This window comes from Helicoverpa zea, chromosome 12 (assembly GCF_022581195.2).
Source record: "Helicoverpa zea isolate HzStark_Cry1AcR chromosome 12, ilHelZeax1.1, whole genome shotgun sequence".
NCBI classification, from domain to species: Eukaryota; Metazoa; Arthropoda; class Insecta; order Lepidoptera; family Noctuidae; genus Helicoverpa; species Helicoverpa zea.
In genome coordinates, this window is record NC_061463.1 from 8,981,091 (window position 1) to 8,993,656 (window position 12,566).

The following is a 12,566-nucleotide window of genomic DNA, read 5'->3' on the forward strand; positions in this document are numbered from 1 at the left end:
TTTTTTTTATTTCTACTTCATATATAGACTGCTGAGCCATTTATGTCGCCTTTCTTCATTTTTTGGGAAGCTATAACAATAGTACAACAGTTTTAAAATCCATCACCCATATTTTGACTCGTTACATGAATTCATGGGCACCCTAGTTGTTTGGTTTACGAAAATGTTATTATTAGCTAACCTGTGGAACGATATATTGCAACCACCATAGGATTCACTTTTGCAAGTAGAAACGCAACACTTTTTCACCATTTTAATAGTTTAAATTGATTTAATACAAAAAAATATAAACAAAATTTTAAATGCTTATTACGCGCCAAGAATGTTCAGGGTTACCGCTAGAAAATAAAAAAAAGCAAAATAAAAATTTATGTTGTTTATGTTTTAATAATAAATACGAATAAATTAATGCGATTGTTATTAATTTGTTGACTTACAATTGTTAAAATAAGATAAAAATCTAAGTGATTCAATTGTTTTTGGGAAGACAAAATTTTTGATCACAACATTTTTTTATGCTGGCAAGGTGTTAGAAAGAGACAAACAGCCTCCGTTCGAACTATCCCTTTCGGCTCGGATTTGCCTCTGTGTATTATACAACCAATTTAGTACCTTATTGCGTTAGAATAGAGTTCGTTTTCGTAAATATATATTTTGAGCGTGCGCAATCTTGTTTAGTAATATTATATCTATGTTGGATACATTTTTACCGGAACTTTAACTTTGCCTTTGGTAACCATAGCAACATCATAAACAAAAAGTGATTTATTGTTTATTGCATAAAAATAATTCCCGAATACAAAACTAAACAATGGCTCAAAAACGATCGCTGAACAGCCTTATTATTCACCCCGATGTAGAGCCGGGAGTAATAGATAATGCTATGCTCATACGATGTATTTTAGAATGCGGTAAGTACCTAAATGAAGCATCATGCTATCATGTATGATCCATCTCGTTACTTATCCACCCATCTAGATTATCATAACTTTTGCTATATCTGCTAGTCAATCACTTACCCATAATAATCAAACTTCGAGAAAGGTTGTGGTAGGGCACTGCCGTGACCCCAGGTACATAACTATAGGCACACTCATTAAATTATTTGAAATATTGTGAATTCAGGTCCAACTGAAGAGGCTGGAAGGCTTTTTGCTGAGGAAGGTGTGCATCTAGATGAGGCTGAAGAAGTCAGGCTTGAATTCCAGAAGATTCTGAGAATTGACCACCTTTGGATGCTAAGATCTCTTACAAAGTTATGTTTAGCTCATAACTTAATCGAAAAAATTGAGAACTTAGAACAGCTAACAGGCCTTAATGAACTAGACTTGTCTTTCAATAAAATTGAAGTAATAGAAAATTTAGACGCATTAGTCAAATTAGAGGTCTTGACTTTATTTCACAATAAAATAAGGAAATTGGAGAACCTGGACGCTTTGGAGAATCTACTCGTTTTCAGCATTGGCGATAATCAAATAGAAGATTTCAAAGAGGTCGGCGGCATGAATATACCAACTCCTTTCTTTTAGTTTAGTTCCTCCATAACATATCGTTGCAGGTCAATAACTTTACTACCCTTACTCAGATGGCGTACCTCCGAAGATTTCGTAAGTTGCGGTCAGTTAGCTTCAAAGGCAACCCATGCTGCGACGATGCCATGGCCTACCAGTTCCTTAGAGCTGCTCTATCTAGGGTCACGTATCTCGATTACAAGATCATTACTGAAGAGGAGAGAGAGGCTGGGAAGGCTATGTTCAGGTAAATATATAAAAGCTATAAGTACTAGTTTCCTTAACCGTAAATATTGTAGTCTCTCAAATATCTGAATAATCATCATCATCTCAGCCATAGGACGTCCACTGCTAAACATAGGCCTCCTCCTTAGATCTTCTCAAATACCGGTTGGAAGCGACCTGCCTCCAGTGTCTGCCGGCGACCTTTATGAGGTTGTCTGTCCATCTTGTTAGTGGACGTCCTACGCTGCGCTTGCTTGCCGTGGTCTTCACTCTAGCACTTTTTGACCCCATCGGCCATTGGCAATATGGCTGCCCATTGGCACTTCAACTTGCTAATCCGGTGGACTATATCGGTGACTTTAGTTCGTCTACGGATCTCCTCATTTCGGATTCGATCTCGTGGAGAAATTAGATTTTACTTTATTACAGAGGTATTATAAGAAAGATGGACGAAGCAGACGAGAAAACAGAACAGGAAAGGATAGCTAAAGAGGAATATGAAGCGAAAGTTACTTTCTACGCGTTGTCCTTCGTGGAGTATCTGAGTGGGCCAGAAATGTTGGAGACCATGTTCCAGAAGGACCCTGATGGCATGATATTGTTAAGCTTCGGAGGGGAGCTCCTTGCTTACTATGAACAGTAAGTACATATTTATTTTGCTCATTCCACTTCTATGTTATACAGTACAGTAGCTGATTCACCGAGACAGCACGAGATAGTGACTTCAGATTCGTGAAAAGATTTCGCAAAATAGTAGTATCAATGACTTGACTAGTTTTTAATAAATTGGTGAATCGTTGATACTTATTCCACAGGTACAAAGAAAACTACGTAGAAACAATGGCTAACTTGGTCGAGTTCGCACAAGGAGCGTACACCGATAGACAAAAAGAAATTAAATTATTCAAGGACCTTGTGGACAGTGCTTTGGAGGAAAGTGTCGCGAAGAGCAAAAAGTAAACAGTTTTATTTTTAACTCCCTATTGGGTTTGTTTTTTCAAAAACGTCTAATCTCAGTGTATTATATAGGTACTATACCTGTACCTTCTTACCACTACATATTTCATTAGTTTTTTTAATGATGTTAATAACAAAGCCGACCCCAACATAGTTGAGAAAAAGGCTCGGGAGATGAATACTATGTCAATAACAAAAATAAAACAGGTAACTTATTTTTTGTAATAACAGAGTGTTAGAAGAATTTGAAGAAAAGAAAAAGCCAGTGATGGAAAAAGTGAGGGAAATAAGCGACCAGTTCAACTCGAAACTGATAACTCTAGAGCAGATGGAACCGATGCTGATAGAACTAGGCGAATCCTACCATGAGGTGCTGTACGAATTGTGGAAAAGTCTCATGACCACTGAGATGCAGTTGTTTGAGCAGTGCGAGGTAGCTACGTGATATTATTTATAACAGTTTTTACAATGATGGTCCGCAACTAAATTCCGAGCATGAGTTCGCGCATGTAGTTATAACTCCTATAGCACCTTTTTCACCTTTTGTACTTACACTTTTTCCTGCCCTGATCCCATTTTATTTGGGGTCAACACAATTTATGTTTTTCATGTCCTCTTCCATTATCCATTTATGTATTCTTCGGCCTGCTTCTTCCTGTCCGTCCATCCACACTCATACTACTTAATCAATTATCAAGATTAATTAAATTTAAATCTATCATAGAGGAATCCAGGTGAAAGATTTGGAGGACCCATTGTATAATTTTTTTGGTTCCTCGGGCAATTCGTTCTAAAGTTTTAGTATAGTCTTATTGAATTCCAGGACTCCCGCGTCCAATTCTCAGTGAACATGACGGAGATGGTGACGAAGCTACTAGAATCTTCGCGCATGGCATTCGGAGCGTGGCGCGAACACGAGAGTGTATGGTCTACTCGCCAGTTCGAAGTGCTGTCCAAGTACCTCGGCAATAAGATCATGCTGGGAGACGCGTCGCCTGAATTATTTGACGTGAGTACCTAAGAACTGCGAAGAAAAAACTATTTTATGCTTTAGACAGAAAGTTATATACCTACATACATTTCTATCATAAATTTTCGATGGTTGACAATGTGACAAGGTGTCTGTATTTTTTATTATCTAGATTCTAGGTTGAAGTTTCTCACCTTGTATCCAATAACGGTCTTTACGAACAAAAGACCAAACAAAACAATTGACTCACAGTAAATTGTTTCTTAACAATCCCTCTCTAGGTCTTATCAAATTAGAAGACGTTGGTCTAGTAGACAAAGTGCTACATAAAGCATAGTAGTGTGGTCAGCGACGAAACTTTTATCTTCTACTTTTGTTGGCCCTAGGTAATGATGGACAGAGACCTGTTAATGAACCTAGTGGCCGCATCATCAGACAACCACATGCGATTTATTGACGCACGCGAGGACCTCCTCATGACGCGCGCTAATACATGGCGTGATGATCTTGTCAAGGGGACTAATGAGTAAGTTTCTTTATCATTTTTAAAACTTTTATGCTTGCTGGTATGAGGACAACTCAGGACCTGTGACTACTTCATTTAAGGGTCTAGCAAAAGAGGTTTTACATTTGAGACAAAGTTAACGAATCTCCTTGCTTAAAAAAAAAAATTGTACGTATGTGGTTCTTCGGATAGGTTAAAGCTGAACAGAGAATGGTGAGAGCATGTAAATAGATAAGCGCATTTTCTTTTTCTTCCAGCAACGAGGTAAAACGCAACCGCGACAGAATTCTGGAGATCAACTATTTCATAGACAATCAGCGCGAGGAGTGGGCTGATATGCACATGGCACTCACTGATACTGTCGACCCTGATACCGTGGCTTTGCTGGGCGATGACTTTTGAGGATTGGCGTAAATATACTTCGCATGATGATAAAATTATTGTGGTTTCTTTTGAACTACTTATTAGTTACCAACTTATAAGTTAACTGATTTGCGATATTCGCCAGGGGAACAAAAAAGTGTACTTCAAATGCTTACACGCTAAGACTTGCTGAGAAATTCGAGTTTTATTATGTGTACGAGAGACATTCAATATTTCAAATTAGATTACAAAATAATGTGTCCCAGAGGAATATAAAAAATATTTTTTACTGCTTTATCTTCATGCAGCACTTTTAGCAGCCTTTCTGTTTTTCAAATTTTGAAGATACTGATCGACGGTTACTTGAAAAGCGGGGTTTGTTATTTTCTCCACGAGACCCGCCAAATTTTGTTTCCGAGTCTGTTCTATATATTTGAGGAAATCTTCTCTAATGAATCTTTTTGTAGCAGCCCTGACTTCTGGTGGTATGTTGTCGTAAGATCTAATGAAGGTTTTACATTTTTCTATTGCGTCATTTTTGTCTGTTGCTACGGCATCAATTAATCCAACCTGGAAAAAATAGGTTCATCAAAGAAAGGGAACTAATAGAGAACTATGAAGAAAAAGCTTGTTATTCAAAACATAGATTGATTTTTCCTGGCATTTTTAAGAATGCCTACTTGTGCCATTTACATGCATTTTGCCTTCATTTGGGATTTGGATACCTAGGCCCTTAATCCTAATGATGAGACTATTCAAACCTCCAAAGCTCTTTCCGCAGGATACATAAAGGAGCTGGTAAGGGCATGTTCCGCATGCCTGGGGCTCATGACCCTCGCCATCAGCTCATATATCCACTTCCCCGGTATGATTCCCACAGCTGTGTCATTCAGACCTATGGTAGCTTGGCCCGTTGTCATTGCGCGGTATTCGGAAACTAGCGCCAGAATGCAGGCACCGGCTCCTGTGTAACCCTGAAATTAAGTTAAGGGAAGTAATTTCATTGCCACATTATATACTATGTCTGCTTGCTGAAAACAAGTTATCGATATTATATCAATGTGGGTAAAGTAAAAAAACCCATTCAGAATCCAGATAAGCCAATTTTGCTCTTGCTTGCAGGAGTTGGCTAGTAGCCTTGTTTAGACTATTTTTGACCTATAAATCCTCAGTCAGGCACAACACAAAGATATGCTCCACAAGGTCAATTTTAAATATTTACTAGGAACTTACATTGATAGCAATAGTGGTAATCAGGTCTGTTCCAAATAGTTTTTCAGAGGCGTGGAAAATACATTCATTCATCAGAGTCAGCCTCTTAACGTCAGGTTTATGAAATTCATTCAAATCTAGACCCGCTGAGAAGACTGTGGGGAATACCTGAAAATATAAATAGAAGGGACTATTGAAAGAAAAATTTTAGGGTCCCCAAATCCCTTGTGCTGTTACTCCAAAAATGCTATAAGTGTATATGATGAGGCTAACGTGTAATAAAAAAATATTTATTAAAAACATTTTAAGTTGACTCTACGATGTCGACCCCCACAAACATCGCTATCATACAGACGCACCACTTTATCTGCACTCATAAAAAGTTGGCATAATCATATCGGCCCCATTATCTATGTGTTAAGTCATAAACAATATAGATTAGTTAAACCGACTTACCGAAGTCAAAACCATGCCTTTACACTTTTTTTCTTCAACTTCACATATCGAGTCTCTTAACGCTTGCAATAATTCCACGTTTAAACTGTTCACTTTCACCCTTTGCATTTGTACTGTAGCTATCCCTTCATCATCCACTGTTATACCCACTAAAGGGTTACTTTGTAACGAAGACACTTGCCTACAATTCACCACGAGGGCTCTAGGAATTTGTCGCAAGTGGAACATCGTCTAACTCTTTCGGCAAGCTATAACGTAAAGAATGAATACAAGATAATTTTGTGCGACTAAGATAAAAGATAATTTTATATTGGTTTTGATAATATTTTAGTTTTTACTTTTGAACCGCAATACCGTTAGAAGTCACTTATCTTTTATTCTGGATTAGGTAGAGTGGATGTTATTAGTATCAAGTCGACTAAAGCAATTGACTTCGTTAAAGATGTCAATTCTTTTTGTATGCAAATTATTTCCGATTGTATTTGTTGTAAAACAGTACACTTTAATTAAATATACCTTCTTTAATTTTAAGGGTTCCTACACTCCACAACAACATAATAATTATTGTCTACAGTTTTAGGACCAATGTGTAACCGTGAGCTTTTTGAGATCTCAAATCATTGAATTAAACACAGTAGTTATACTTTATAATTAACAAATTTATTTGTATATATTTCATACATCGTCCTTTGCACATTTTGTTACATTCTAGTACTTGAGGGATTCCAAAATGTAAAACACAATATATTCATCTAATGAGCACTTAAAAATAGGATTATATAATGAGGAACGGCTATGCCTTTCATAATTTTTCTTACATGCTTACAAATAAAATACACATATCAAAGCACACAATAATACATCAAAATCTCATGACTGGTACATTTACTTGGAGGCCTTTTTCTTTAAAGCTTGTATGTACATTTCTAATGACTGCTGCACTTTAGGGTGACCAACAAACATGAGGAATTCTTGCGTGTCTTGCTTGCGGTTGTCTTCCATCCAGGTTAGAGGTCCTGCCCTGATCTTCTGTTTGGTCATAGAACGCGCTAGGGGCGGGATCTTGTCGAACCTCTTCATGAATTGTTTACATTTGGCGACGGCGTCCGCTTTGTCCGATGCAGTTTCGTCAATGAGACCAACCTGTTATACAAGTTTGATATGAATTTTCATATAAAATTTTGGAGGTAAATGTCATGCAGCTATTTTTAAGTTTTGTATTAAGATACTTTTATTGAAACCATCCGAATGTAAAACATCGAAAATAGCCTTTGTTCCATGGTTTGGCTGAGACTGAACACTTGTCTGGGGGGGGAGGTTGAACACTTGTCCATTAACATGCAACAAAATGCAGTTTCTTAACTATTTATCAGTGGCATTTAACACCAATGAAAATAACTAACTATAAAAAACATTGGTCTATATAGAAGATAATTCCAGTCGTACCTTCAGAGCTTCTTCAACAGAGAACATCTTAGCAGTAGTAAGAGCTAACTCCGCTTGCCTCTGTGGGATGGTGTTCGTCATGGTGTGCATGAACCAGGTGGGAGCCACAATACCTAGGGCTGTCTCGTTAAGACCGATGCTGAACTTCCCACTCATCATCACTCGGTATTCACATGACATTGACAGAAGGCATCCACCGGCTGGGGCGTGACCCTGGGATAAAAAAAAGGTATGCATTTTATTGTCAAATACCTACTAGTTATTTTTATCAAGTGAATATGTAATAAGTTTTTGTAAAAGAAATGTGTCTATTAACTTTATTCATTAGAACTAAATAAACATTTATTTTTTTCAACTTTTTGAAATTCTTATTTAAAACTGACACAAACCAGTTTTTAAGGAAAACCAGGTTTAATACCAATAATAAAAACTGGCTTGACAATATCTCTGAAATTTAAGAAATTGTTGTTTTGGTTAAAAATACATATTTTGTTTTAACACTATTTAAGTAATAACTTACATTATTGTATCCTAAGTCAGCATGTCAACATAAAAGAAATAATATGTAAATATTTAATGAATTAATGATTCAATTACAGTTAACTTTGCCAGCATCCTATCGGACAATTTGAATAAAGACTGTAATCGTCAAATTTTCTGATAAAACAAATTAATTGCTAAACAAGTGGTTTTATGGAAGAAAACCTGTAGGTAACGTGACCATTAGAAAGTTTAAAAACTAAAAGAAGATCGAAATCATTAGTCATAATGAATAATGTTGAAAATACATACTAATCATTATTTCTAACTAAAATGTAGTTCAACATACATTGATTGCTGCAGCCGTAATGAAGTTGGCTCCAAAGAGTTTGATCCACACTTCTTGCAGGGTATTCCAGAAGGTTTCCACCCTCTTCATGTCAGGTTTGTACATCTCCATGATATCTAAGCCAGCAGAAAACACGGTTGGCGATGCCTGTGAAGATAAATTTAAGATTAACAACCAGACTCTGTAATTTGGTCTTTAGGTAGAATGAGGTTCACATCTCCGCCCCTAAGACGACCCACTGACCCATAAATGTCATGAAATTGACTGGTTAGATAGTAAAATTATCATCATCATACTTACAGATGTCAGCACCATTCCCTTGCATTTGTTTTTAACTACTTCATCCAGTGCATTGCTCATAGCTTGCAGGAGTTCCAAGTTTAGACTGTTCACTGGTAGTCTTTGCATAGTCACAGTGGCTATTCCTTCATTGTCTACGGCTGTGTCCACCAGGGGACCGGAGCTGGACATTGCCCTCATAGTGGGCACAAATCTTCTGGTGGCATTGCACACTATTTGCCTCAAAGGAAACATTCTGAAAATACAGTTATTGTAGGTTTGTGTTTAGTTTTTACTTCAAACTCTTAATACTACTTTGAAAACTAATTCTTTCAATAAAACAGGTTAGTTACTCCCGCCGGCACTTGCGATGTTTTGCAGTAGGAATAAAAATCAACGAGGCTATTTAAAATACGTACGTTTTGTATAAAAAGTTAATTTATTTTAACACAGTTCACTTTGTTTGTTGAACTTTGGACCCGGCGATTGTCAATTTTATCTATATAATCTATGTTAAACTATGTTTAGTTCCAAAGTTCAGTTTACAGTTATACGTATAGTAGGTCTACTAGATGTCCTTGGCCTCGGTGGGTGTGGTTAGGTCTTGTGAATGTTTTTTTTCACAATATCGGCTAAAAAAACTAGCAACTATCTCGACTCAGTTGGTCAGTGGTTGGTTAGCTGTAGAAGTGTAGTGTAGACTTATTTCTATTTCTGAATTCTGCTATTTATTTTAACCACAGCGTATACACTAGAACTAAAATGTCTTTATTTGACCCGGATGAGATAGTTCATCAATAGTTTATTACAGACAAAGTCTCAAGTCCTAAGTACAGTCTGGTACAGTCAGCAAAAAAGTTTTTTCGCATCCAATTTCAACTATACAGGGTTACTGGTAAGTAGACCGCATCCTTTCAGGAGGTGATAGTATAGGTCAATACGGACAAATTTGACCCTGGGATACACTGGGCAAAAGTTAACCCGTTTCAAGATAATCGAATTTTAAGATCTTTTCTTTACAAGTCGTCTAGGTACACGTATACATTTTTATTACTAGTTAAAAGTCTCGTTTTTGCGGATTTTTGTGTGTTTTGTGGCTTTTTGGATAGCCATATAAATGTAGATGTTTTTTAAGTATTCTGCACAAAAAAATGAAAAGTAATATTTTTGAGAAAATATCTACTAAAAAAGTAATTTCTGTTCGCTATAATTTCCTCTGAGATTTGTACAGTTTTATGGTTTGTTATTATGAAATGATTCATCTTCTATCCAAAAACAAACAAAAATCCACAAAAATGAGACTTTTAACTAATAATGAAAAGTTATACGTGTACCTAGACGACTGATCTTGAAATTCGATTATCTTGAAACGGGTTAACTTTTGCCCAGTGTATCCCAGGGTCAAATTTGTCCGTATTGACCTATACTATCACCTCCTGAAAGGATGCGGTCTACTTACCAGTAACCCTGTATAAGTGTAGAGAGCCGTGAGTGGCCGAGAGTAAGGCGAATACGATACGAGGAGTATGGCGCGGGGCACTTCGGTTTTCTCCGACAACCCGGCCTCGCAATACTGCATCTTATTTATTGGATCCGATTAACTTTTCTGTGTACCTCGCCAAGGACTTCGCGAGTAGTGTGGAAGGTCCTTTAGGCAGCCTTTAAGACGCTATGCTTGCTATGTAACGCCAACATAATCAACAGCATGAGGAACATCGGAACATGTTATGCTGCATGTCGGCTGGCTGGCCGGATTAGAAGCAAAACAAGAGCGCAATATTTTAAACTCTCAAAAGACTCGTGTTCGTAAAAATAGAATAGCAAAACGTCTCAGTCGATTTACTGTCAAGTTGGCACTTGAAATACCTGCCATTAATGTCAATTGTCAGTGAAATAGAGAGTTCTGTCAATATCAACACAACGATCATACTGATTTCTATATTTTAGATTTATTAAGTTAATAAATAACCGATGAAGAATAGTTATGCTCAATATGTAGAAGGATATAAATCGAATTGATGTTTACTGTTATAACGAGTGAAAACAAGATGTCGTTGGAACAAACGGCTTGCGATGGTACGTGAAGTCTTCATAGTATTTCACATTTATTTCTTTACTCTAACACCTGAAAATTATGTTGATCTTTCAACATAACTCATATTAATATTGTTAGGTGATTGAGTTTTCCACTAGATACCAATTAAGCCTCGATTTCCAATGTTATTTTCTATTACGGGTTCAATGACTGAGATTATAAGCACTGAGATTATAAGACTGAGGGTTCAATGACTGAGATTATAAGCACTTCTTGATTAACTTCTTAATGAGTGTCTATAAATGTTGTTTTACTGTTGTGCAGACTTGAAGGCGTTCGAGAGGCGCCTGACGGAAGTCATAGGATGTTTGCAGCCTGCTACAATGAGATGGAGAAGTATGTTTCTGTGTAATTCTTTGGCATCATTCATCAACCCTGGCCTGTGAAAGTCTTGTCTAGACAACCACAGATTGTTAAGTAGATGTAGTCATCCTAATTTAATTTAGTTAATTACTTTATACAATTTAAGATGCAAGTTCTATTTCATAATGTTAGTAAGTAAGTAAGTAGTTACTTTCTGCTAACGTGATGCAAATTGCAACTTTGTAGTAACACAGGTGTAATTATGATCTACTATACATATAATAAAATGATAGGAAAGTCAAAACTGTACATTGAATATTTTTTTTAAAGAATACTTGGGGGGTGATCCATAATCGATTCTGAACCCAAATATGTAATTTTTAGAATTTTTGTCTGTATGTCTGTATGTTTGTCCCGGATAAACTCAAAAAGTATTGCATGGATTTAAATCAAATTTTGCATGACTATTACCTGGGGGCCGGTTCAACACATAGGCTATATAATATCACGCTATCACCTACGGGGGATGAGCAATGAACGAAATTCGAAAATTGGAAATTCTATATTGGCCACGCAGACGAAGTCGCGGGTAACAGCTAGTGATCTATGTTATTTCAATATATAGCTAGCAGTGAGTTTTGTGATCTCTTACATAATTTTAATTTGTAATCTGTTTATCATGATGATAAAGACATTCTTTATAATTTTGTACTTGTTTCAGTTTTACTGACAGTGGTGTCTGTGTGCACAGCAATAGCAGCATATCATTGGTTGATGGACCCGCTCACGCCAGTCGTCTCTCTCACACAGTCTCTCTGGAATCACCCATTTTTTGCCTTTACATCAACTTTTCTAGGTAAGTTGAAAAATACTGATACCTACAAATTTCACACAATTATGGACCTTGTTTGTTTGGGCAGCCTTAAAAACAATTTCAGCTGCAATATCTGTATTTATCAGTACTTATGGACCAGAAGCTTGTGACAACACTGTCTTGGCTTTATGACTTTCAAGAGCAGATGCATTTTTGAGCCTTTAGGACACAACTGATGAATGGTGGCCGAAAATATTAATAAGCAAATATACACTTCAATTTTTTGTGGTCAGTTTGCCAAGAATATACTGGTGATTAACACTATATTTATTTGCAGTGCTACTATTCATGATGGGTGTGCACAGAAAGGTAGTGGCGCCGAGCATCATAACGGCGCGCACGCGGTCCGTGCTGAACGACTTCAACATGTCCTGCGACGACACCGGCAAGCTCATCCTCAAGCCGCGCCCCGCCAACACCTAACACATCAATGTACATATTTTATAAGTTAAGAATAAATTGTTTCATTGTTCTTCTGACTTTACTTGATAGTAATTGAAAACCTAAGAAATGGTCCATACTCGTTTACAAACCTATTTCA

General features: G+C 36.9%; 4 protein-coding genes across 4 annotated transcripts; 2 read left to right on the forward strand and 2 right to left on the reverse strand.

Annotated features, from left to right (window-relative positions):
- The first annotated feature begins 764 nt into the window (after window positions 1-764).
- Window positions 765-4,606, forward strand: LOC124635166 (dynein regulatory complex subunit 3-like). Its single transcript, XM_047170972.1, has 9 exons — window positions 765-911; window positions 1,126-1,493; window positions 1,586-1,758; window positions 2,166-2,375; window positions 2,552-2,692; window positions 2,925-3,126; window positions 3,517-3,702; window positions 4,050-4,189; window positions 4,426-4,606. Exons 1-9 carry the CDS (start codon window positions 812-814, stop codon window positions 4,568-4,570), a joined length of 1,665 nt encoding a protein of 554 aa, XP_047026928.1. The 5' UTR covers window positions 765-811; the 3' UTR covers window positions 4,571-4,606.
- Window positions 4,607-4,717: 111 nt separating this feature from the next.
- On the reverse strand, window positions 4,718-6,490 carry LOC124635164 (enoyl-CoA delta isomerase 1, mitochondrial-like). Its single transcript, XM_047170969.1, has 4 exons — window positions 6,200-6,490; window positions 5,765-5,911; window positions 5,293-5,505; window positions 4,718-5,101 (listed from the first exon to the last, which is right to left on the reverse strand). Exons 1-4 carry the CDS (start codon window positions 6,425-6,427, stop codon window positions 4,832-4,834), a joined length of 858 nt encoding a protein of 285 aa, XP_047026925.1. The 5' UTR covers window positions 6,428-6,490; the 3' UTR covers window positions 4,718-4,831.
- A 347-nt stretch (window positions 6,491-6,837) lies between these two features.
- LOC124635165 (enoyl-CoA delta isomerase 1, mitochondrial-like) lies at window positions 6,838-9,454 on the reverse strand. Its single transcript, XM_047170970.1, has 5 exons — window positions 9,173-9,454; window positions 8,775-9,009; window positions 8,475-8,621; window positions 7,646-7,858; window positions 6,838-7,342 (listed from the first exon to the last, which is right to left on the reverse strand). The coding sequence occupies exons 2-5, from the start codon at window positions 9,006-9,008 to the stop codon at window positions 7,085-7,087; spliced, it is 852 nt and encodes a 283-aa protein (XP_047026926.1). The 5' UTR covers window position 9,009; window positions 9,173-9,454; the 3' UTR covers window positions 6,838-7,084.
- Window positions 9,455-10,630: 1,176 nt separating this feature from the next.
- LOC124634993 (nuclear envelope phosphatase-regulatory subunit 1) lies at window positions 10,631-12,497 on the forward strand. Its single transcript, XM_047170719.1, has 4 exons — window positions 10,631-10,829; window positions 11,113-11,184; window positions 11,873-12,007; window positions 12,303-12,497. Exons 1-4 carry the CDS (start codon window positions 10,772-10,774, stop codon window positions 12,446-12,448), a joined length of 411 nt encoding a protein of 136 aa, XP_047026675.1. The 5' UTR covers window positions 10,631-10,771; the 3' UTR covers window positions 12,449-12,497.
- The last annotated feature ends 69 nt before the right edge of the window (window positions 12,498-12,566 follow it).

Coding starts and splice junctions, on each gene's coding strand:
- LOC124635166 (XM_047170972.1), top strand. CDS start 812: ATGGCTCAAAAACGATCGCTGAACAGCCTTATTATTCACCCCGATGTA. Junction 1,494..1,585: donor AAATAGAAGATTTCAAAGAG/GTCGGCGGCATG, acceptor ACCCTTACTCAG/ATGGCGTACCTCCGAAGATT. Junction 2,376..2,551: donor CTCCTTGCTTACTATGAACA/GTAAGTACATAT, acceptor CTTATTCCACAG/GTACAAAGAAAACTACGTAG.
- LOC124635164 (XM_047170969.1), bottom strand. CDS start 6,427: ATGTTCCACTTGCGACAAATTCCTAGAGCCCTCGTGGTGAATTGTAGG. Junction 5,912..6,199: donor AAGGCATGGTTTTGACTTCG/GTAAGTCGGTTT, acceptor TTATATTTTCAG/GTATTCCCCACAGTCTTCTC. Junction 5,506..5,764: donor TTACCACTATTGCTATCAAT/GTAAGTTCCTAG, acceptor ACTTAATTTCAG/GGTTACACAGGAGCCGGTGC.
- LOC124635165 (XM_047170970.1), bottom strand. CDS start 9,008: ATGTTTCCTTTGAGGCAAATAGTGTGCAATGCCACCAGAAGATTTGTG. Junction 8,622..8,774: donor AGGGAATGGTGCTGACATCT/GTAAGTATGATG, acceptor TTATCTTCACAG/GCATCGCCAACCGTGTTTTC. Junction 7,859..8,474: donor TTACGGCTGCAGCAATCAAT/GTATGTTGAACT, acceptor TTTTTATCCCAG/GGTCACGCCCCAGCCGGTGG.
- LOC124634993 (XM_047170719.1), top strand. CDS start 10,772: ATGTTTACTGTTATAACGAGTGAAAACAAGATGTCGTTGGAACAAACG. Junction 11,185..11,872: donor TGCTACAATGAGATGGAGAA/GTATGTTTCTGT, acceptor TACTTGTTTCAG/TTTTACTGACAGTGGTGTCT. Junction 12,008..12,302: donor CTTTACATCAACTTTTCTAG/GTAAGTTGAAAA, acceptor ATTTATTTGCAG/TGCTACTATTCATGATGGGT.